This window comes from Electrophorus electricus, chromosome 22 (assembly GCF_013358815.1).
Source record: "Electrophorus electricus isolate fEleEle1 chromosome 22, fEleEle1.pri, whole genome shotgun sequence".
Lineage (NCBI taxonomy): Eukaryota > Metazoa > Chordata > Actinopteri > Gymnotiformes > Gymnotidae > Electrophorus > Electrophorus electricus.
In genome coordinates, this window is record NC_049556.1 from 14,571,257 (window position 1) to 14,595,263 (window position 24,007).

Sequence of the window (24,007 nt, forward strand, 5' to 3'; positions counted from 1 at the left end):
TTGTTTTAACCCAACACTCTACTGAAGTCACTGCTTTGGTCTCATCACACACTGACTATTGTAATGCGAACCTGGTGTCATATTTACCAAACCCTTTACAACGTTTGCACTCTCAGAACTTCACACCTCCACACCCTCCCACTCTCCTCCTTCATCTGCAGGTTTAATCTCAGTGCCATCGGAGTCGGGGCTTCTAAACTCTGCAATTCACTTCCTTCTCAGATTCACGTATCTTTCATCTTAATTTCTACATATTTATAGTACTAATAGCTGATGTCTGGTTTTATTGTTGATTTTATGTAATGTGACCTTGAGTATCATGACAATTAAATAAAATATTATTATTATAAGCAGATCATACAAAATATTGCTTAATTTTCAACCATAAACATACCAAAGTAGCAAAAACAGCCATTGTTATAAATATTAATACCAAGTCCACACACACACACACACACACACACACACAGAGACACACACACACAAAGACACACACACAGACACACACACAGACACACACACACAGAGACACACACACAGACACACACAGAGACACACACACAGACACACACAGACACACACACACACACACACACACACACACACACACAGAGAGACACACACACAGACACACACACAAACAAAGAGGCTAGAGCTGTTTCGGAATCTCGTCACTATTTCCAACTAAAGTAAATAATGTAATAAAGTAAATGAAGTGTAAGACTTTCAGTTTTATGAAGAAACTTAATAACCCACGCTACACAACTACACAACTGCCATTACAATACACAGCTCCCATTACGATAACCCACGCTACACAACTACACAACTCCCATTACAATAACCCACGCTACACAACTACACAGCTCCCATTACAATAACCCATGCTACACAACTACACAACTCCCATTACAATAAACAACTTCCATTACAATAACCCACTACACAACTACACAACTACCATTACAATAACCCATGCTACAGAACTACACAACTCCCATTACAATGCACAACTCCCATTACAATAACCCACACTACACAACTCCCATTACAATAACCCACGCTAGAGAACTACACAACTCCCATTACAATGCACAACTCCCATTACAATAACCCACGCTACACAACTACACAACTACCATTACAATAACCCACGCTACAGAACTACTCAACTCCCATTACAATACACAACTTCCATTACAATAACCCACTACACAACTACACAAGTCCTATGACAGTAATCCACTCACCACAACTCTAAGTACTTGTAATCTCTACAAGGCTCTTAACACATAGCATCACACAATTGGTGTGTGCATGTGTCTGTACGTTTGTGCGGTGTTTGGACATGCTCATATCTGGACTTTGAGCTGTGTGTGTGTGTCTGTGTGTATGCGTTTTATAAATAGTGGCAGCTTCTCTCTTATAGCAACAATATGTAATGGTTGATTTCTGTGTGTGTGTGAAGGGTTGTCGGGCCAGGGTTAGAGCTAGAGAGTATTTCACCATTGTCTATTTCACTCACACACGCACGCACACACACACACACACACACACAGAGTGTACATAATGACTTTAATTAGGGTAAAGTTGTATTTATGTGAACAGGAATGGCTAAAGTAAAATTGTTGCTGTGTTGCTACACAACATTAATGTGTCACTGTGCGATTGTTGTTTTGGACTGTGTGTTTGTGTGATACATTAATCTGTCTCTGTGCTGTTGTTTCTTTGGTGTGTGTGTGTGTGTGTGTGTGTGTGTGTGTGTGTGTGTGTGTGTGTGTGTGTGTGTGTGAGTGCGTGAGTTTTTGCATGTGTGTGGTGAGCTGGGGATTGAGGTAGAGTAAATTTCACTGTAGTGTGTGCATGTGTGTTTGCGTGTTTGTTTGCTTGTGCATGTGTTGAGCTGAAATTTGAGGTTTTTATTATTCTGTGTGTGTACATGTGTGTGTGTGTGTTGCATTAAGTTAGCTAGGCAGTACAGGATTCTACTGCTATATATGTCTGTTTGGACTTGAAATTTGTCTATTCTTTATGATGCAAGAAATCTCCTGCTAGAGGGTGTTGTGCGCACAGGTTACGATATTTTTTTCTTTAAACTTTGGATATTTTCATGTGTTTATCTGCCCAACATGCAAAATCTTCTGCTCCCAACTGACTCAAAAGTCCTGAATAAATGCAGATTGCTTTAGGGAAGAAACTGCTATGATGTTGATGATGAAGAGGGGTGTGTGTGTGTGTGTGTGTGTGTGTGTGTGTGTGTGTGTGTGTGTGTGTGTGTGTGTGTGTGTGTGTGTGTGCGTGTGTATGCAAGCAGACGCAACAGATGCATATACACCACAAAGATGCACTATGCTCCCTCACTGTTTATTTTAGCCTGTGTAAATGTAATCTTCCACGATGGCCCCACACATGCCCACACACATGCCGTTCACAGGTTAGAATCCTCAGGGAGTTATTGAAAAGCTATTGATACAAAATATACATAATGTTTATCATTAAAAGTATTATTAGCCATATCAGTATAAACATAATCCATATTAGCATAACACTCTTGCTTAATATTGAGGTAAACACTCAGATGAACGCATGTGCGCACACACACACACACACACATACACACACACACACACACACACACACACACAGTTTAATATACACACACACACACACACACACACACACACACACACACACACACAGAGTTTAATATACATATACACACACACACTGGTAGAAGGTCCAAATTTGAGCAAAAAAGACATTAATGCACATCTGGAATTGTGTAGTGATTTCAGTAAGACTAGTGTCTACTTCACAATACCTTTACATTTTGTGATTTTGTGTTTGTGTATGTGTGTGTATATACATCATTGTGTTTTAGGTCAGGAAGATCTTCAGAAATGTATGCTGATGTCAGTGAGCCTGAACATGCTGAAAGTAGAAATTCAAGACAGTAAGTGTCCTCTCTTTCTAACCCTAACCCTAGAGACTCCAGACAGTACGTCTTCCTCACATTATTTTCACTTTTCACACAATCTTTTGGTACACCAATAAGGTTTAAGAATGTAAACATATATTTGACATTTCTAATTAACTACCCTAAATATGTTAGCATAATGCTTTGACCAAAATATATCTGACATTTGTATGCATGTGTGTAAGTGTGTGTATTTTTATGTTTATATTAGTGTCTACTAATGTGATCAACTTACGGGAAGTTGCAGCTCAGCTCAAATGCAGTTTCAACAGACTCAACAACAGTAAGTGAAAGTATGTGCCTACTCCTAACTAACGTTACCTCTATTCCAATACCTTAACATCTAACCTAAACTGAAATTGTAGACCCAAACCTCTAATCCAAAGTGTTTTATACTCACACACACAATGCATATTAACCGTCTACACATCCAGGTTTTGGAGATGTAAAAAAAATTAAAGATAAGTTACGTCAGAACCTTTCTACCTTTATTTTGAAACTGCTCCCTAAAAATGTAACTGAAAAACAATAATAGTTTTAGGAGAAAAAAATTTAAAATAGAAATATACAATAATCTAGTTGCACAAGTGTGCACACCCCTAAACTAATACTTAGAGCTGCAAATTTTCAAAGTCAGTCAAATTTATTTAAATAGTGCTTTTTACAATTATTGTCACAGAGTAGTTTAACAGAAACCCTAAACCCTAATCTTGAACTTAAATGTATTCATTTTTACATGTGCTCTAATCAAACCTTAAACCTTTTATGACATCTGATAGATTACTCTACTTAATGAGGCTATTTTCAAGATCACACTGAATTTAGCTGACTTGCCCATATCACTCTTATACCTTGTACTGCAAATTTTAGCATTTGAACTCTAGTATAATGGGAAATCTTAAATCCACACCTAAATACAACCAAACTCACTACAAGTAGGCAATGCACAAAACACCTGCAGGAGGCTAAGATAAGTCCAAACACAATGGACCAAACTCATCTTATCCTAGCTTAAACTTTCAATTCAGTGATGAAAGTCAGTCAGATTTATTTATATAACAATTTTTACAACACTCATTGTCACAAAGAGCTTTACAAATGTATGGGTCCAGATCCCTAATGAGCAGCCAAGGATGACAGTGGCAACGAAAAATTCCATAGGTGGGATTTAGAAAGAAACCTTGGAAAGACCAGGACTCAAGAAGAAACCCTTCCTTCATTGGGCAGCCCAGCTAGTACCACAAATATTGTCTAACTACTTTGTCACCGATGAGCAGAACTAGTCTAAATTGGCATCATCTCTGCAGCAACATGCAAATAAAACAAAAAGACGTTGCATGAGCAGCCCATATATGATACCCATGCCAGCGATTAGCATGTAGCTGTGGCAGGTTTATCTATAGAAGCATAACTAAAATGGAGGGCCTGATGGTGACCACAGTCCTGAGGGCCTGATGGTGACCACAATCCTGAGGGCCTGATGATGACCACAGTCCTGAAGGCCTGAGGGTGACCACAGTCCTGAGGGCCTGATGGTGACCACAGTCCTGAGGGCCTGATGGTGACCACAGTCTTGAGGGCCTGATGGTGACCACAGTCCTGAGGGCCTGATGATGACCACAGTCCTGAAGGCCTGAGGGTGACCACAGTCCTGAGGGCCTGATGGTTACCACAGTCCTGAAGGCCTGAGGGTGACCACAGTCCTGAGGGCCTGATGGTGACCACAGTCCTGAGGGCCTGATGGTGACCACAGTCTTGAGAGCCTGATAGTGACCACAGTCCTGAGGGCCTGATGATGACCACAGTCCTGAAGGCCTGAGGGTGACCACAGTCCTGAGGGCCTGATGGTGACCACAGTCCTGAGGGCCTGATGGTGACCACAGTCAGGGACCAGAGCACCCTAACCTTAAATCCTAAACCCTAAAGCATTAACCCTAAAGCCTAACCCTATCCCAGAACTTATTACAGCATCAAACATCATCCCCACTGAGAGTCTCTTATAACCAGAGCTGTTTATTTCACGTACTGAATCTGAGAGGTTCTCATAACCAGAGCTCTTTCAAGAGGCTGCTCAGCCGGTTTATTGCTGATGGGGAGAACCTGAAATAAGCGTTGCTCAGCCCTACAGATATTCTGCCAAGATGTCAGCCTTTCGCCCTGCTGAGGGCTCTACTGCCGGAGTTGGGGACTCCTTCTCTACGTTTGTTACATCCAGGGCTGCTAGACTAGATACTACAGACTGCTGTCCTGGCCTTCCTATTGCCTGGATGCACTCTTCCAAATATCAAATGTTCTCCATCAAGCTAATGATTAACTTACACTTCTCACAGATAAATTTATCAGTAATGACAGAGGATTAGCTAAACATGCCACACTCGACACAAATAAAAAACAAGTTGGGAGCCATGTTGAAATGAATATGCCAGCTGGTAAGATACTTCACTTACGTTAGTACCCATAAGATGTGTGTGTGTGTGTGTGTGTGTGTGTGTATGTGTGTGTGTACATATGTGTTGTGTATGTGTGTGTAGATACTCAGGATCAGTGTTGTCCACTGCAGTGGACACTCTACTCTTCCCACTGTTATTATTTCTCCGATTACGGCATGTCCTGGCACCAAGCTCAAGATGAGTGTGAGAGCATGAAGGGGCAGCTGCTGGTGCTGAACAGCAAAAAGGAGAAGGTCAGTGTTTATGAACGAGGCAAAACAACCAAACACTTATCAGCAGTGTTTATGAACGAGGCAAAACAACCAAACACTTATCAGCAGTGTTTATGAATGAGGCAAAACAACCAAACACTTATCAGCAGTGTTTATGAACGAGGCAAAACAACCAAACACTTATCAGCAGTGTTTATGAACGAGGCAAAACAACCAAACACCTATCAGCAGTCTTTATGAACGAGGCAAAACAACCAAACACTTATCAGCAGTGTTTATGAACGAGGCAAAACAACCAAACACTTATCAGCAGTGTTTATGAACGAGGCAAAACAACCAAACACTTATCAGCAGTGTTTATGAACGAGGCAAAACAACCAAACACCTATCAGCAGTGTTTATGAACGAGGCAAAACAACCAAACACTTATCAGCAGTGTTTATGAACGAGGCAAAACAACCAAACACTTATCAGCAGTGTTTATGAACGAGGCAAAACAACCAAACACCTATCAGCAGTGTTTATGAACGAGGCAAAACAACCAAACACTTATCAGCAGTGTTTATAAACGAGGCAAAACAACCAATGTTTTTTTTTAAAGCACATTTCTAATATAACCAAAATCCATAAGGGCAAGTATGTTTGAATTTTACTCAAGTATACTTACATTCATTTTAGTACAGTTAAGTAGACTTTAATTCTATATTTGTACAACTATTGCAAAATAGCTGTTCAATGCTAACATACTTTAAGTGTAGAAATTAATAGTGAGGCCTGGGAAGTACTCTAGGTGTGCTTAGATATATTAGAATAATTCAGTATGATCTTTTCCTACAGGAACAGGACTGCACAGAATGTTCTGTAGGGGTTTTTAAATCCAGGTGAAAAACATAATTACTCTGGTCTACAAATTTATAAGAATATTAGTTCAGAAATGTACTTTGTATAGTGGGGTTCTTATGTAAAGCATTTTTCAACATTTTAAAATGAAAAAGTACTATTCAAATAAAAATAAACATTATTTTACCACGGCTTTTTTACAACGGGCGTAGTATGTTAGAGTGGCTGTTAGCTAGTTCTGAATATTGTATAGCTTTTAACTAGGTGCAATACAGTTGTTTGGTTATAATTAACAATGTGATATCATATGTAATCTTGCTGCTTTTGGTTAGCAATTGCAAGCTGCAGAGAGGAGATTTGTTTGTGTTTACAAAAATGAATGCAACAGGGCTACATCCAGTTCCCAGCACTGAAACAGACCACCACTTTGTCATATATATTACTGTTTCTGTGCAAACCAATCTCATAATCCTAGTTCACATTAATAACCTTGCCATAAATATACCAAAAATAATGTGCATATGTGCAAGATATTAGGATTAGCCGTAACAATTTGCACTATTAATCGCTCCGTGTGTGTGTGTGTGTGTGTGCGTGTGTGCGTGTGCGCGTGTGCGTGTGTGTGTGCGTGTGCGCGTGGGCGTGTGTGTGTGTGTGTGTGTGTGTGTGTGTATATATTAAACTGTGTGTGTGTGTGTGTGTGTGTTTGTGTGTGTGTGTGTGCGTGTGTGTGCATGTGTGCATGTGCGTGTGTGTGTGAGCAGTGAATGGATGCCTGGCCAGCCTGATAACTGGGAGGCTCATGGTTTGGGTGGAGGGGAAGACTGTGCTCACTTCCACAGAGACGGCAGATACAACGATGACCACTGCTCTCGTGACTATCGTTTTGTCTGCAAATCCCACGCAATCACATCTGATCAGTGAACACACACACTTATCTCATAACACATAATGCACATAATAACACACAAATGAAACGTTCAAAAATGAACACAGTTATTATCTCATAACACATGCCTGCACATAATAACACACAAATTAAACGTTCAAAAATGAACACAGTTATTATCTCATAACACATTCCTGCACATAATAACACACAAATTACTTTTAAAAAGTAAAGATATCTCTACCATGCAAAGATGAACACGAGTCTCTTTTTACAAATCTGAGTCAAGTCTCAAATCTCTGTGATACAAGTGAAATCTGGGTCAAGTCTCGAGTCTCTGTAGTACAGGCCAATCTGGGTCAAATCTCGAGTCTCTGTAGAACAGGCCAATCTGAGTCAAGTCTCAGATTTCTGTGATACAAGTGAAATCTGGGCCAAGTCTCGAGTCTCTGTAGTGCAGGCCAATCTGAGTCAAGTCTCAGATTTCTGTGGTATGAGTCAAGTTTAAGTCAACTCTCAAGTCCCCATTAGAAGTTTTGTTTAATCTCATTGTTTACAGTTCATAGTCTTATTTATTTATGAAGTTGCTGACATGCATTCTCAATTGCAAAGTCATGGAACAGTGCCTGAAACCTAATGTTAAATATATGTTGGTCTGCAAACTAGCATTAGCTATCAAAATATAACAAAATATGGCAGTAGGACAATGGCACATGTAACTATAAAACTAGAAACTGCTTAAAATTATATGAAGTTTACTAGAAAAAGTATTTATTAGATATTGATCTAGCTAGCTAGCTGGTTAGCATACTTTTTAAACTACAGGCAATCCAGGTAGCTAGCATACTTGCTGTCCATACCAACATTTTCATGTGTTTTAAGATGTCTTACAAAGTTCAGTGTCATTTTGCTAGTGTCCTTTATTTTAACGTTGTGTGTAGCACTGGGATTATGTCCGTCTAACTCAAAGATTTTGTACCTGAAGATGCTGATTAAAGGTTCATCGTGTCCTATGAGATGCTGATTAAAGGTTCAACGTGTCCTATGAGATGCTGATTAAAGGTTCACCGTGTGTTATGAGATGCTGATTAAAGGTTCACCGTGTGTTATGAGATGCTGATTAAAGGTTCACCGTGTCCTATGAGATGCTGATTAAAGGTTCACCGTGTCCTATGAGATGCTGATTAAAGGTTCACCGTGTGTTATGAGATGCTGATTAAAGGTTCACCGTGTCCTATGCTGTACCTGGTGTGAGAGCTGAGAGATGGAAAAAAAAAACTAAACATGTCCATTTCAGAACTGACAGACAAGATGCTCGCTTAAAATCAGACAGAAAATACGTTTTTTAAAAACAATTTGTTAGATTCTTGTTTTTCCCCTACACTTTCACAAGTGTTAAGTCACAAGTTGAGTCACAAGTCAGTTAACCAAAAGTCCAAGTCAAGTCGTGAGTCTTTCAACATGACAGTAGTGCAACTCGGTCACCATCTGCTACCATCTCAAAACACACACACACACACACACACACCAGTAATAACACATAACTGAAATTAACAATGAACACACTCACTCATCATCTCATAACACATCCAGTCCATATAGTGTGTCCGTGGTGACTGGTTTCCAACATGTTTTTTTCCCCCGTAAGCTCGTCCTCCACCGCACAGCCTGTTACACCAGGTGGGAAAGTAGACGGGTTTGGGCTGAAGCTGGCAAAGAAGCTAAAGCGGTTAGCCACAGCAATGCGTGCAGGTGTCGGGTGGCTCTCACCACTTAACCCAGTCCAACGTAAACTAGCTAGCTAGGCTAGCTAACGATAAATAACTTCTGCTACCTCTAGACAATTCGCCTCAATGTACCATAATTTTGTGTGGGTAGCTCTGCTAGTATTTTTAGTTAGCTATGTCGGTCACATGATGGGTTATTTTGTCTCAAAAACTTGTTAAAATGTACTAAGTTAGTTACAAAACTAGAGACAGTGAGTGATCATAATCTAGCTAGTTAGCTAGTTCATATTAATTTCGTATCTTTTATTTCTAAAACCAGAAGGGCAGTATCTGAATGTGAGCAAGTGTCTAGTTAGTAATCTAGTGATTTCTAATCTAGTAATCTGGTCAAGGCCTCGAAGTGTGTAAATAGCATCCACGGTGTTGCTCACTAAGTGGAGCTTCTGGCTAGTAGAACTGGGCAAACGCTACCTCAACTCTGGAGGTAGGTGTGGGTGTGCGTGAGTGCGTACATGTGTGCACAGAGGTGCTGCTTGACACCAGGCAAGGCCGGCAACTGCTGAGGGCCCCAGGCCAGTGGGGGGTGCCCGAGGACTGACACACTTTAAACTACAGTAATGGCAAAGAGTCCTGAATTCTCTTGGGTGGCCCCGTGAATTTTTGCCTGCAGCCCCAACAGACTCTAGAATCACCACTCTGCGTGCATGTCTGTGTGTGTGTGTGTGTGTGTGTGTGTGTGTGTGTGTGTGTGTGTGTGTGTGTGTGTGTGTGTGTGTGTGTGTGTGTGCACGTGCACGCATGTGTGATCATCGTGTACAAGCATCATAATTATGAGTGTTATAACTGTGGTACTACAGTGTAATACAATGTGAAATAAATGAATTGTGAAATCCTTTGGTTATCAATAGGGATTGTGGTGGTTTATGAGTGTGTGTGTGTGTGTGTGTGTGTGTGTGTGTGTGGGTTGGTTTACGTGTGTGTGTGTGTGTGTGTGTATGTAGGGTTAATTTGGGTTTGTGATGGTTTATGACTGTGTGTGTGTGTGTGTGTGTGTGTGTGTGTGTGTGTGTGTTTAGGGTTCATTTGGGTTTGTGATGTATTATGAATGTGTGTGTGTGTGTAGGGTTCATTTGTGTTTGTGATCGTTTGAGTGTGTGTGTGTGTGTGTGTGTGTGTGTAGGGTTCATTTGGGTTAGTGATGGTTTGAGTGTGTGTGTGTGTGTGTGTGTGTAGGGTTCATTTGGGTTTGTGATGGTTTCAGTGTGTGTGTAGGGTTCATTTGTGTTTGTGATCGTTTTAGTGTGTGTATGTGTGTGTGTGTGTGTGTGTGTAGGGTTCATTTGGGTTTGTGATGGTTTGAGTGTGTGTGTGTGTGTGTGTGTGTGTAGGGTTCATTTGGGTTTGTGATGGTTTGAGTGTGTGTGTGTGTGTGTATGTAGGGTTCATTTGGGTTTGTGATGGTTTCAGTGTGTGTGTAGGGTTCATTTGGGTTTGTGATGGTTTATGAGTGTGTGTGTGTGTGTGTGTGTCTAGGGTTCATTTGGGTTTGCGATGGTTTGAGTGTGTGTGTGTAGGGTTCATTTGGGTTTCAAGTTTCAAGTTTGGTTTATTTGTCACATACATAGTCATACACAATATAACTCGCAGTGAAATGGTGGAGAGTGCTCTGTCCAAACTGAGGGAAAGAAAACAGTGGTGCGTAGAGAAATATAGATATTCTCTATATGTGAAATATATATATGCAAAGATAAATATATATATTCTATGTATGTACAAAATATATTAACAATGTATGTACAATATATGTATATTATGATTATATACACAATGTACAATGTATATGGTTGTGTATATGTACACAATCTACAGAATGTACAGATCCATTTTGTATAATAACATATCTAAAGTTGTTGTGTAACAAGGTAATTTAATATAAATATATATATACAGATATACAGTTATGTTACATGGTGGTGGTGGTCCCCACAGTTTATCAGTTTCCCTGATTCAGGGCCCGAATGGCCTGTGGGAAGAAGCTCCTCTTCAGCCTCTCTGTCTTGGTCTTCAGGGAGCGAAAGCGCCTCCCTGACCTCAACAGAGAGAAAAGTCTATTGTTGGGATGGGTGGGGTCCTTCACAATTCTCCTGGCCTTGGTCTGGCACCGCTTGTAGTAGATGGTCTGCAGGTCAGGAAGTTCCGTGTGAGTGATGCTCTCTGCTGAACACACTACCCTTTGGAGTGCTTGTCTGTCCTGCTTGGTGCTATTCCCAAACCAGACTGTGATGTTCCCCGTGAGGATGCTCTCGATAGTACAGGTGTAGAAGTTCCGCAGTACCTTGAAGGGCAGTCTGAAGTCTCTTAGGCGTCTGAGGTGGTAAAGGCGCTGACGAGCCTTCTTTGCCAGGGAGTTGGTATGGCGGGACCAGGACAGGTCCTGCGAGATGTGAACACCAAGGTACCTGAAACTATCTACTCTCTCCACCGTGGTTCCACTGATCCTCACAGGTTGGTAGTTCCGCTCCTGCTTCTTGCTGCAATCCACGATCAGCTCCTTTGTCTTACAGACGTTTAGGAGGAGATTATTTTCCTGGCACCAGTTTTCCAGGTGTTTAATCTCCTCCAGGTAGGCCCTCTCGTCGTTGTCCGAGATCAGACCCATGACAACGGTGTCGTCAGCAAACTTGACAATGATGGTAAAGCTGGAAGTGGCTGTGCAGTCGTAGGTGTACAGTGAGTAGAGCAGGGGACACAACCCTGAGGAGCTCCAGTGCTGAGGGTGAGGGTGGATGAGACACAGTTGCCCACCCGTACTGATTGTGGTCTGTCTGTTAGGAAGTTGGAGATCCAGTCGCACAGGGATGTATGCAGTCCTAGATCCCCCAACTTAGTAGTGAGTAGGGAGGGGATGATAGTGTTAAATACTGAACTGTAGTCGACAAATAGCATTTTAACATAATTTCCTCTCCCTTCGTCCAGGTGAGTCAGTGTAGTGTGGAGCAGATGTGCAATTGCATCGTCAGTGGAGCGGTTGTGGCGGTATGCAAACTGCAGTGGGTCCATGGAGGCTGGCAGTGAAGATGTGATGAAGTCTCTGACTAGCTTTTCAAAGCACTTCATCACGACTGATGTGAGGGCGACAGGGCGGTAGTCATTGAGGTCGGAGGGTCGAGGTTTCTTCGGGACGGGGACGATGGTGGATCGCTTGAAGCTGGACGGGACAATACCGAGCGTCAGGGAGAGATTGAAGATGTCGGTGAATACCGGGGCTAGCTGATCTGCGCAGGCTTTGAGGACCCTCCCGCAGATACCGTTTGGTCCCACCGCCTTCCTGGTATTCACCCTTTTAAACACTCTCCTCACGTCACTCTCCGTGATGATGAGAGGGCGCTGTTCTATGGTGGGCCCTGCGCATGTGCCATTGGCTGCGCCGATAGTGCCATTTGCACTAGCGCTGTTAGCATTGGCGCTGTTAGCATTAGCGCTGTTAGCATTTGTGCTGCTAGCATTAGCGCTGCTAGATGTAGCCTCGAAGCGAGCAAAGAATGTATTCAGCTCATTCGCCAGAGACTCATCCGCACTCATCAGTCCGGAGGGTGGGCTCCTGTAGTCCGTGATCGTCCGTAGTTCCTGCCACAGGGATCTAGAGCTACTCTGCTGGAACTGTGTCTCTAGTTTCTTCCCGTAGCGCCGCTTAGCCTCCCTCACCGCCCTGCGCACTCCGTATGCTGCAGACTTGTACTCGTCCATGTTCCCGCTGATGATCCCCGCATTGTAGGCAGCAGTGCGAGAGTTCAGAGCCTCGCGGATGGTTCTGTCCACCCAGGGCTTCTGGTTGGAAAACTTCTTGATGGTGATTCTTGGGATCGTGTCGTCCACCAGTTTCCCAATAAACCCCACTACTGCCTCCGTAAACTCGCTGACATCATCAGTGCTGCGCCGGAACATGTCCCAGTCCGCGTCCTCCAGAGCATCCTGCAGAGCGGCCACCGATTGGTCTGTCCAGTGCGCGACCTCCCTCTGAACCGGAGCTTCCCGTTTCAGCCTTTGTTTATATTTTGGTATGAGGAAGATGGCGGCGTGGTCCGACTTACCAAACGGTGGATGAGCTGGTGCCTTGTAGCTGTCCTTGTATGGGGTGTAGCAGTGGTCTAGTGTCCTATTTCTCCTGGTGGGGAAGGTTACGTGCTGGTAGAGGTTGAGCACTGCACGCTTGCATGCCACAATAAGTGCAGCATCCCGGTGCTGTGTCTGAAACTGTGTGAGAGCCTCATGAAGTTCACACAGTGCAGTGTCCATGTTAGCCTGAGGTGGGATGTACACGGTGTTGATGATAACCAAAGTGAACTCCCGGGGAAGGTAGAAGGGACGAAGCTTGAGGGCGAGAAGCTCCAGGTTGGGTAAGCAGGAGCAGGCGAGAGTAACAACATTGGCATTGTTGCACCAGCTGTTGTTTACCATCACACACACTCCGCCGCCTCTCGACTTCCCCGAATCTGCCGTCCTGTCCATGCGGTGAACCGAGAAGAACTCGGCCGGCTGGATAGCGTGGTTTGGTACCGCTGGGTTCAGCCACGACTCGGTGAAGCAGAGGAGGTTGCAGTCCCGAATGTCCCTCTGGAACTTTATCCTGGAGGTCATCGAGCTTGTTATCCAGAGACTGGACGTTGGCTAGCAGGATGCTAGGTAAGGGAGCTCGGTGTGCCCGAGCCCTCAGCCTGTTCCTGACGCCGGCTCGCTTCCCTCGAGGCCTTTTCCTCGCACCGCGTCTTTTGTTTTCCCTCAGGATCTCCGTCGGCCATCTTGGGTCCGGGGTTACAAACGGCTTGAGGTGAGTGCTATGTAGATTAAGAGAAATAAGGGCGTCTCTGCTGTATGAGATACGTGCCGTGGTGTGTAGAGAAGGGCTGCGGAGAAATCAGGGGTAGCGGGAAGAGTGAAAAGAGCGAAAAAGATGCCAGGTGTGGACGGAGCAGTCGTGACGGCAGCCAACCTCACCGGCGCCATCTTGCAATCTCACACTGTGTGTATGGTTTTATATATATATATATATATATATATATATATATATATATATATATATATATATATATATATATATATATATATATATATATATATATATATAAAATTTCATTTATCGCATTTTCCCCAGGAAGGACTTCACCCGACATTCCTGGACTTTCCTGGACAAGCATCGCTCCCTCCTTTTACCTCTGAATTTCTGCTTACAGCGCGCGTGAGCCGCCAACGTTGGTCGTATGTGCCGATACATGCACGCGCTCATCAACCTCGGGGCTGCGTTCCTAAAACGTGGCAGCGCGAGACCCCCGGTCCCCCTTTCAGGAACCTTTAAGGAAAAAGGGAATCTTATTTGATTCTGATTGGCCGGGAATGCTTCCATTCGGGTCCTCTAATTGGTTTCTCTTTTGTCGGTCAATGTTTCATGCATTGGTATTGGTTTAAAGACCGGAAGCAGGGTGTTTAGGAATTACTTCCCTAGTACTTGCAAGAATTCAGGGACTTTGCCGAGCAGGGACGCGGTTAATGAACGGGACTTTAACGCGGGTTAACCTATATCTTCGTGGCCATGGCAGCCCAGCTCTTACTGGTTGTGTGCGCGGTGTGGCTCAGCTCGTCCTCCACCGCACAGCCTGTTACACCAGGTGGGAAAGTAGACGGGTTTGGGCTGAAGCTGGCAAAGAAGCTAAAGCGGTTAGCCACAGCACTGCGTGCAGGTGTCGGGTGGCTCTCACCACTTAACCCAGTCCAACGTAAACTAGCTAGCTAGGCTAGCTAACGATAAATAACTTCTGCTACCTCTAGACAATTCGCCTCAATGTACCATAATTTTGTGTGGGTAGCTCTGCTAGTATTTTAGTTAGCTATGTCGGTCACATGATGGGTTATTTTGTCTCAAAAACTTGTTAAAATGTACTAAGTTAGTTACAAAACTAGAGACAGCGAGTGATCATAATCTAGCTAGTTAGCTAGTTCATATTAATTTCGTATCTTTTATTTCTAAAACCAGAAGGGCAGTATCTGAATGCGAGTAAGTGTCTAGTTAGTAATCTAGTGATTTCTAATCTAGTAATCTGGTCAAGGCCTCGAAGTGTAAATAGCATCCACGATGCTGCTCACTAAGTGGAGCTTCTGGCTAGTAGAACTCGTTACTGCGGTTTCTGTGCAGAGGTTAAGTTACTCAAGGTTTAAGAAGGGAGTCCTTGTTATCTGATTAAAGGACCCAAAATAAAATATCTCTCTCTCTCTCTCTCTCTGTCCTTTAGAGGATTTGTTGGTGATCACTGCGGCGACAGAAGAGACGGATGGCTTTAACAGATTCATGCGAACAGCGAAAGAATTTAACTACACTATTAAGGTTTTCAGATTTCCTCCTCTTGTTCTCCAGTTCTTTCCTTTAATCCTGAATTAACACACCCGATTCTCCCCATCTGTTGACCATATTTGCTAATTATCAATGATTCTTCTTATAAAATTATTCTGCTAATGAAATGCTAAACACTGCAGTGACCATCTAAATAATCAGGTTGTCGGAAAGGGGTTTCATGCGAGTCTTTGCAAATTTCAAGTTTTATTGTTATCCCCCCGTATACTTGCACGGGGCATTCGCACTGTAGCGAGTGCCGTTCGTTTCCGTTTCATTGTCGTTCGGGGATACGGAAAAAAAGTTGAGACGAGCAACACTTTATGTAAGTTAATCCGGCCAACGCGTTGCATCTGTCCAGTCAGAAGATCTTGTCATGAATGCTGTTTGAAACTATCGTTCCGTTCAGACGTTTCTGTGCAGCATGGAGGGAACTGTGGTGTCAGGACTCCCAGAGAGGGAGCTGATCTATAACGATATATAGGAACTCGCATCAATGCAACAGTGCCTGGAGAAAAACTACCAAGGGTGGTGGTTGTGTCCTGGTGGTTTTGAAGTGTGTGAGTGTGTGTGTACATACGTACATGTATATGTATATATATGAATGTATATATTCTTTCCTGCACAATTAATTACGTCACATAAGTCAAAAGTCCAGGCAGTAGAACTGCCCACCATGTAGTCCAATTCTACTCCTCCATACTTTTGTATACACCAATCTTTAGATGTAATGACACTGATGCGTGATAGTATCAGGCTAATCCACAGGAGGTGCTGCATCTTGCTAGTCCTGCGGTGGCGTTTCTGGTGCCTTTTTTTTTTTACAATGCGTGTGATGCACCCATGTCGCTCTTCCGTCGGTCTTGACGGCGGTGTTAGTCGTCAGTAGCACTTGGAATGGTCCTCTCCACCTGGGCTGGTTCCACCGCTTCCTTCTGAAGTCCTTTATCAGCACCCAATCACCTAGTTGATGGGTGTGGAGTGGAGTATTCGTCACCTCGGGAAGGACTGCCTTCACCTGCTTAGACACATGGGAGAGATATTTGTGCAGAGACACACAATACTGCAAAAGTGATTCATTGATCAGGTTAGTATCCCAATCGGGCGGTCCTATCCCCGTGTTGGGAGGCCGTCCAAACACTATCTCAAAAGCTGATAGCCCTGTTCGCGCCTGCGGTCTGGTTCGACATTGCCACAGGACGAGGGCAAGGCATTTTACCCAATTCATGCCTGTTTCCTGCGTTAATTTAGCTAGACCCCCTTTAATGGTGCCGTTTGTCCATTCTACTGCCCCTGCACTAGCAGGGTGATAGCTGCAGTGTTTTCTCATATCTACCCCTAGGTATTTAGTCAGAGCCTTTAGCCCTTCGTGTACGAAGGGTGTCCCATTGTCACTGGACACTCGTTGTCAAAATGGCATTCACTAGATCTTTAGTCAACATGCGCGTTTGTTCAGTGATGTCATGTCCTAAAAAATGCACTTGCTGCTTACAAAACTGTAATTTGGATTTGGATGCCTTATGGCCTTCCCCTGCTAGATGATGTAGCAGTGCCACCGTGGCTTGTTTACACGCTTCTCGTGTTTTCCCACAAATCAAAAGATCATCAACGTATTGCAGCAAGGCTATTCCCTCAGGGAGTTCTAAAGCCTCTAGGCTTCGGTGTAAGGCAGCATTGTAAATGGTTGGTGATTCACAATACCCCTGACACAATCTCCTGAATGTGTATGGCTTTCCTTCAAAAGTGAAAGCAAACTAAAATTGGCTATCCTTGTGCACAGGTACGCTAAAGAAAGCGTTGGCCAAATCAACTACACTGAACCACTTACTGTCTGGTGGGATCTGAGAGAGAATGGTGTGCGGTTTTGGAACTTCTGGGGCTCTAGGGTGTACTGCCGCGTTGACAGCCTGCAAATCCTGCACAAATTTCCATTCATCTCTCCCTGGCTTCTTAACTGGGAAAACTGGAGTACGTACTGGTGAGTCTGGGGCATGGTACGATAACTCCTGCTCGTTTTAATGATTGGAACACAGGCCTGATACCCTCCGCTGCCTCTGGTTTTAGAGGGTATTGGTGCTGGTGTGGTCTGTAATCAGATTTTGGGGTGATGTGGACAGGCTCACATCCTTTTATTAAGCCCACATCATTTTTACCCTGTGCCCATAACCCTGCAGGAACTGTTTTCAGTTCCTCTTCCTCTTCCTCTGAGAGGGTAACAGAGGCTGCCATAATTACTATATTTGGACTTACAAGCTCGACCCCCCTTATGCAATTTAGCCTATACGGGGTTGGCATTTTCCACACGTCTATGCTCGGGCTGTACATAATTTTACACTGGAGTTCTTTTATCCAATCAGTTGCGCTCAACAGACGTTTTGTCCACAACCCTACTCTGCCAGTCTGGGTCAACATGTGCGCTAGCCAGCGACACATGAGGTGCTGCATGTGAGATTGAATATAAAGATTTCTGTTTAGCTGAGAGCTGCACCACTCCCACAGCCCACTCGCAGTCCCATGCTATGGCTGTGATAATCAAACTGTCACTGCCCCCCAAGTCAAATTTCTGTTCAAAATCGTCAGATCCCTCATGGACCTTCATTGTGCAGTGAATAGAGTCACTTTGTTTAATTGTCAGCTCACCAGGTAGCGTGTTAGTAACTTCAGTCATAAAATGTGTTAGTACTTCCCCCGCAGTGCACTGCAATTCATACACGTACAAAGGGGCTCCTGCCTCTAGCTGGACTCCCTGTGTAGGTGTTTCCCACGTAACAAATAACCCCTCTGGGTTGCTGCTAATTGTGCACCCAAATTTACACATTAAATCTCTAGCTAACATTAATTGGACAGGTTTCTGATACCAGAAAACTATGTTTAAATTGACACAGTTTCCTAAACTACATCGGAGAGGCTCAGACATCCTTTCATCAATGGGATGACCTCCCACTCCAATTACTGTTATCCCATATCCTGGTCTCATTCTACATTCTATTAAACCTTCTTTTAACACTGAGTGGGTGGCACCACTGTCAACCAAAAACTTTACATTTTTTCCCTCTACTTGGCCCTTTACTAATCTGCTGTAATAGTTGGTAATTTAAATTTGTCACTTCCCTTTTGCCGTCTTCACTCAGTTGTCCGCTGCTGTCCTGCCTCTCCACCGCCCGTCACTCGTGGATTGTGGGATCCTGGTCTGTGCCCCCGTCGTATGAGTTATCCTCCTCCGGACAGTTTCTGGCAAAGTGTCCAAACTTTCCCCAGTTGTAGCATTCCTGTCCTTTCATCCAATCAGTTTTCCCTCCTTTTCCTCTGCCTCTGCCTCTGCCTCTTCCGCGACCACGTCCCCTGCCACGACCATTTCCTCGTTGCTGGTGTGTCAGTACCACAATGTTCAGTGTGGACACGCATCAGACGGACGAGAAAGTCAGCGACTGAACTCGTACTTCTTACTGTTGCCCGCACCCATAATAATAATAATAATAATAATAATAATATATATATATATATTTTTATTTTTTTTTTCCCGGATCCAGGCAACAAAAGAACAAAGGAAACTTACCTACTCTCTACAATTTTCCTATTCTTATCTTATTATCCACACCACCTACCCCCGATCTGGATTGGTTCCGCTCCAGTAAATCGTGCTAGTACACTGAGTCCACTCCTTTCCCTGTGGGGTGTTCTGTCAGCCCGGGCCTATTTCTTTCACTAGTACGTCTACTCAGTGTGCCTATTCTCTTAGGCTGGCGGAGTCCCAGACTCCGGAGTCCTCTAGACCCTATTTTTAAGCCCTAGTATCTCATATACTATGCTACATTACAGACCCACCCCAGGGTAGACTCAGGCGGATCACTACGTCACTTTCTTCTAGGATTAAATTACTGAACTTCACCACTTACGTTCCGTTCATTAGATCAGGCGGAGCACACCACCGGAGTCAAGCGGGACGTCACTCCCTGGTTAGGTACTTTCCCGTATTCTTGTGGGTTTCCCTCTTTTTTCCCAGCTCAGTTTTCTCTCTGAGGAGCGTCCTCGAAGTTTAGTCACCGCCGCTCCGCATGGTGCCTCTCGCTGATCCTGCCGACTACGACAAATTCTGTGGTGGAAATTCAATGAAACGGGGAGTCAGATGTGGATAATAAGTAAAAAGGTTTTAATAGAAAAGAAAGGTTCCAGAGAGTGTATATACATAAACGTACACACATATATATATATATATGTGTGTGTGTGTGTGTGTGTGTGTGTATATATATATATATATATATATATATATATATAATGTGTGTGTATATATTCAGCTGTCACTTATGAGACTATTTTAACTCTTCCCATAGGGCAGTGTCTCCACCCAAACCTGTCCCACATTTGTTGGTGCATGCCCTTTCCAATAATGCCAGGTTCAATCACATCACAAGAAAAGAATACATTGTCTAGTGGTCCATGATTATCCAGAGTCAGTAAACATGTGCCTTCCATCAGCTGCATTCTAGAATTAAACTCTTCATTTCTTCATTGCCAAAATATCTTAGAATCTTACTTTATCTGACAATGTAATCTTAAGGCTACCTAAATGAGTAGATGACCTTAATGTTGACTAACTAAATTAGTAAATAACCTTACACATCTTAACCATAGATTCCTTCAAGATAATGAGATATTTTAGCTAATATTTGCCCTTTTTAGCTAATTACAGGGTAATGTTTATATTCAGTTTAATTTGAACAATATATTAATGCTCAGTCCAAATTAAGGTGTGTGTGTGTGTAGGTGCTGGGTCTTGGAGAGGATTGGAGAGGGGGTGATGTAGCTAAAACTGTTGGTGGTGGACAGAAGGTTCGATGGTTGAAGAATGAAATGCAGAAACACAAAGACAAACACAACACAGTTATCCTCTTCGTCGACAGGTGGGTCCTGTGCGCACGCGTGCGTGTTTGCGTGTGTGTTGAAACACAAATGTTTGCCTCTCTACCTGGACAGTGTGTCCCTACTAGTGTTCTGTGTGCTAAATCTCTGCTGTGTACTAACGCTCTGTACTAACACTGTGTATGATGCCTGCTTTGTGTTAATACATACCAATGTCCTGAGTTCTAATGCTGTGTATAACATTAATAATAGCATTATTAATAATAGCATTATCTATTCTACATTTGTATGCACCTTCATGATTGTATTTCTGTCTGGAGTTATGATGTCATTCACATGACATCCGTCTGTCGTTGTGTCGTCCCTGTGATGCTGATGTCTGTAGTTATGATGTCATCCTGACGAGCGGGCCGGAGGAGCTCCTGTTGAAATTCTCCCGCTTTAAGCACCGAGTGGTTTTCTCTGCTGAGGGCTTCTGTTGGCCTGACCAGCGGCTGGCCCCAAAGTACCCACCTGTCCACAGCGGCAAACGCTACCTCAACTCTGGAGGTAGGTGTGGGTGTGTGTGAGTGTGCACAGAGGTGCTGCTTGACACCAGGCAAGGCCGGCAACTGCTGAGGGCCCCAGGCCAGTGGGGGGTGCCCGAGGACTGCCACACTTTAAACTACAGTAATGGCAAAGAGTCCTGAATTCTCTTGGGTGGCCCCGTGAATTTTTGCCTGCAGCCCCAACAGACTCTGGAATCGCCACTCTGCATGCATGTCTGTGTGTGTGTGTGCGTGTGCACACACGTGCGATCATGGTGTACAAGCATCATAATTGAGTGTTATAACTGTGGTGCTACAGTGTAATACAATGTGAAAAATGAATTGTGAAATCCTTTGGTTATCAATAGGGGTTGTGGTGGTTTGTGTGTGGGTTGGTTTACGTGTGTGTGTGTATGTAGGGTTAATTTGGGTTTGTGATGGTTTGAGTGTGTGTGTGTGTGTGTGTGTATTTAGGGTTCATTTGGGTTTGTGATGGTTTGAGTGTGTGTGTGTGTGTGTGTAGGGTTCATTTGGGTTTGCGATGGTTTGAGTGTGTGTGTAGGGTTCATTTGGGTTTGCGATGGTTTGAGTGTGTGTGTGTGTAGGGTTCATTTGGGTTTGCGATGGTTTGAGTGTGTGTGTGTGTGTGTGTGTGTGTGTAGGGTTCATTTGGGTTTGCGATGGTTTGAGTGTGTGTGTGTGTGTGTGTGTAGGGTTCATTTGGGTTTGCGATGGTTTGAGTGTGTGTGTGTGTGTGTGTGTAGGGTTCATTTGGGTTTGCGATGGTTTGAGTGTGTGTGTGTGTGTGTGTAGGGTTCATTTGGGTTTGCGATGGTTTGAGTGTGTGTGTGTGTGTGTAGGGTTCATTTGGGTTTACGATGGTTTGAGTGTGTGTGTGTGTGTAGGGTTCATTTGGGTTTGCGATGGTTTGAGTGTGTGTGTGTGTGTGTGTGTGTGTAGGGTTCATTTGGGTTTGCGATGGTTTGAGTGTGTGTGTGTGTGTGTGTGTAGGGTTCATTTGGGTTTGCGATGGTTTGAGTGTGTGTGTGTGTGTGTGTGTAGGGTTCATTTGGGTTTGCGATGGTTTGAGTGTGTGTGTGTGTGTGTGTAGGGTTCATTTGGGTTTGCGATGGTTTGAGTGTGTGTGTGTGTAGGGTTCATTTGGGTTTGCGATGGTTTGAGTGTGTGTGTGTGTAGGGTTCATTTGGGTTTGCGATGGTTTGTGTGTGTGTGTGTGTAGGGTTCATTTGGGTTTGCGATGGTTTGTGTGTGTGTGTGTGTGTAGGGTTCATTTGGGTTTGCGATGGTTTGTGTGTGTGTGTAGGGTTCATTTGGGTTTGCGATGGTTTGTGTGTGTGTGTGTGTGTAGGGTTCATTTGGGTTTGCGATGGTTTGTGTGTGTGTGTGTGTAGGGTTCATTTGGGTTTGCGATGGTTTGAGTGTGTGTGTGTGTAGGGTTCATTTGGGTTTGCGATGGTTTGAGTGTGTGTGTGTGTGTGTGTAGGGTTCATTTGGGTTTGCGATGGTTTGAGTGTGTGTGTGTGTGTGTGTGTAGGGTTCATTTGGGTTTGCGATGGTTTGAGTGTGTGTGTGTGTGTGTAGGGTTCATTTGGGTTTGCGATGGTTTGAGTGTGTGTGTGTGTGTGTAGGGTTCATTTGGGTTTGCGATGGTTTGAGTGTGTGTGTGTGTAGGGTTCATTTGGGTTTGCGATGGTTTGAGTGTGTGTGTGTGTAGGGTTCATTTGGGTTTGCGATGGTTTGAGTGTGTGTGTGTGTGTGTAGGGTTCATTTGGGTTTGCGATGGTTTGAGTGTGTGTGTGTGTGTGTGTGTGTAGGGTTCATTTGGGTTTGCGATGGTTTGAGTGTGTGTGTGTGTGTGTAGGGTTCATTTGGGTTTGCGATGGTTTGAGTGTGTGTGTGTGTGTGTGTAGGGTTCATTTGGGTTTGCGATGGTTTGAGTGTGTGTGTGTAGGGTTCATTTGGGTTTGCGATGGTTTGAGTGTGTGTGTGTAGGGTTCATTTGGGTTTGCGATGGTTTGAGTGTGTGTGTGTGTGTGTGTAGGGTTCATTTGGGTTTGCGATGGTTTGAGTGTGTGTGTAGGGTTCATTTGGGTTTGCGATGGTTTGAGTGTGTGTGTGTGTGTAGGGTTCATTTGGGTTTGCGATGGTTTGAGTGTGTGTGTGTGTAGGGTTCATTTGGGTTTGCGATGGTTTGAGTGTGTGTGTGTGTGTGTGTAGGGTTCATTTGGGTTTGCGATGGTTTGAGTGTGTGTGTGTGTGTGTGTGTAGGGTTCATTTGGGTTTGCGATGGTTTGAGTGTGTGTGTGTGTGTGTAGGGTTCATTTGGGTTTGCGATGGTTTGAGCGTGTGTGTGTGTGTGTGTAGGGTTCATTTGGGTTTGCGATGGTTTGAGCGTGTGTGTGTGTGTGTGTAGGGTTCATTTGGGTTTGCGATGGTTTGAGCGTGTGTGTGTGTGTGTGTAGGGTTCATTTGGGTTTGCGATGGTTTGAGCGTGTGTGTGTGTGTGTGTAGGGTTCATTTGGGTTTGCGATGGTTTGAGTGTGTGTGTGTGTAGGGTTCATTTGGGTTTGCGATGGTTTGAGTGTGTGTGTGTGTGTGTGTAGGGTTCATTTGGGTTTGCGATGGTTTGAGTGTGTGTGTGTGTGTGTGTGTAGGGTTCATTTGGGTTTGCGATGGTTTGAGTGTGTGTGTGTGTGTGTAGGGTTCATTTGGGTTTGCGATGGTTTGAGTGTGTGTGTGTGTGTGTGTAGGGTTCATTTGGGTTTGCGATGGTTTGAGTGTGTGTGTGTGTGTGTGTAGGGTTCATTTGGGTTTGCGATGGTTTGAGTGTGTGTGTGTAGGGTTCATTTGGGTTTGCGATGGTTTGAGTGTGTGTGTAGGGTTCATTTGGGTTTGCGATGGTTTGAGTGTGTGTGTAGGGTTCATTTGGGTTTGCGATGGTTTGAGTGTGTGTGTGTGTAGGGTTCATTTGGGTTTGAGTGTGTGTGTGTGTGTGTGTGTAGGGTTCATTTGAGTTTGCGATGGTGGGGGGGGTGTAGGGTTCATTTGAGTTTGTGATGGTGGGGGGGGTGTGTGTGTGTGTGTAGGGTTCATTTGGGTTTGCGATGGTTTGAGTGTGTGTG

The 24,007-nt window shown here is 44.0% G+C and overlaps 2 protein-coding genes across 2 annotated transcripts in view; both read left to right on the top strand.

Moving 5' to 3' along the window:
• The first annotated feature begins 2,397 nt into the window (after window positions 1-2,397).
• LOC118240675 (C-type lectin domain family 10 member A-like) lies at window positions 2,398-7,403 on the top strand. Its single transcript, XM_035521773.1, has 5 exons — window positions 2,398-2,434; window positions 2,882-2,953; window positions 3,189-3,260; window positions 5,509-5,746; window positions 7,241-7,403. Exons 1-5 carry the CDS (start codon window positions 2,398-2,400, stop codon window positions 7,401-7,403), a joined length of 582 nt encoding a protein of 193 aa, XP_035377666.1.
• A 7,182-nt stretch (window positions 7,404-14,585) lies between these two features.
• LOC113568851 (multifunctional procollagen lysine hydroxylase and glycosyltransferase LH3-like) overlaps window positions 14,586-24,007 on the top strand; it is a 29,979-nt gene continuing 20,557 nt past the window's right edge. The window contains exons 1-4 of the mRNA XM_035521572.1: window positions 14,586-14,758; window positions 15,380-15,471; window positions 20,242-20,378; window positions 20,723-20,886. Coding sequence (XP_035377465.1) covers window positions 14,683-14,758; window positions 15,380-15,471; window positions 20,242-20,378; window positions 20,723-20,886 — 469 coding nt within the window. The 5' untranslated portion in view covers window positions 14,586-14,682. The remainder of the gene's footprint in view (window positions 14,759-15,379; window positions 15,472-20,241; window positions 20,379-20,722; window positions 20,887-24,007) is intronic.

What these genes read in the sequence shown, in the direction of transcription:
- LOC118240675 (XM_035521773.1), top strand. Translation starts at nt 2,398, where the DNA reads ATGGCCCCACACATGCCCACACACATGCCGTTCACAG. An exon ending in CACACACATGCCGTTCACAG is followed by an intron (nt 2,435 to 2,881) that starts GTTAGAATCCTC and finishes ATTGTGTTTTAG; the next exon opens with GTCAGGAAGATCTTCAGAAA. An exon ending in GAAAGTAGAAATTCAAGACA is followed by an intron (nt 2,954 to 3,188) that starts GTAAGTGTCCTC and finishes TGTTTATATTAG; the next exon opens with TGTCTACTAATGTGATCAAC.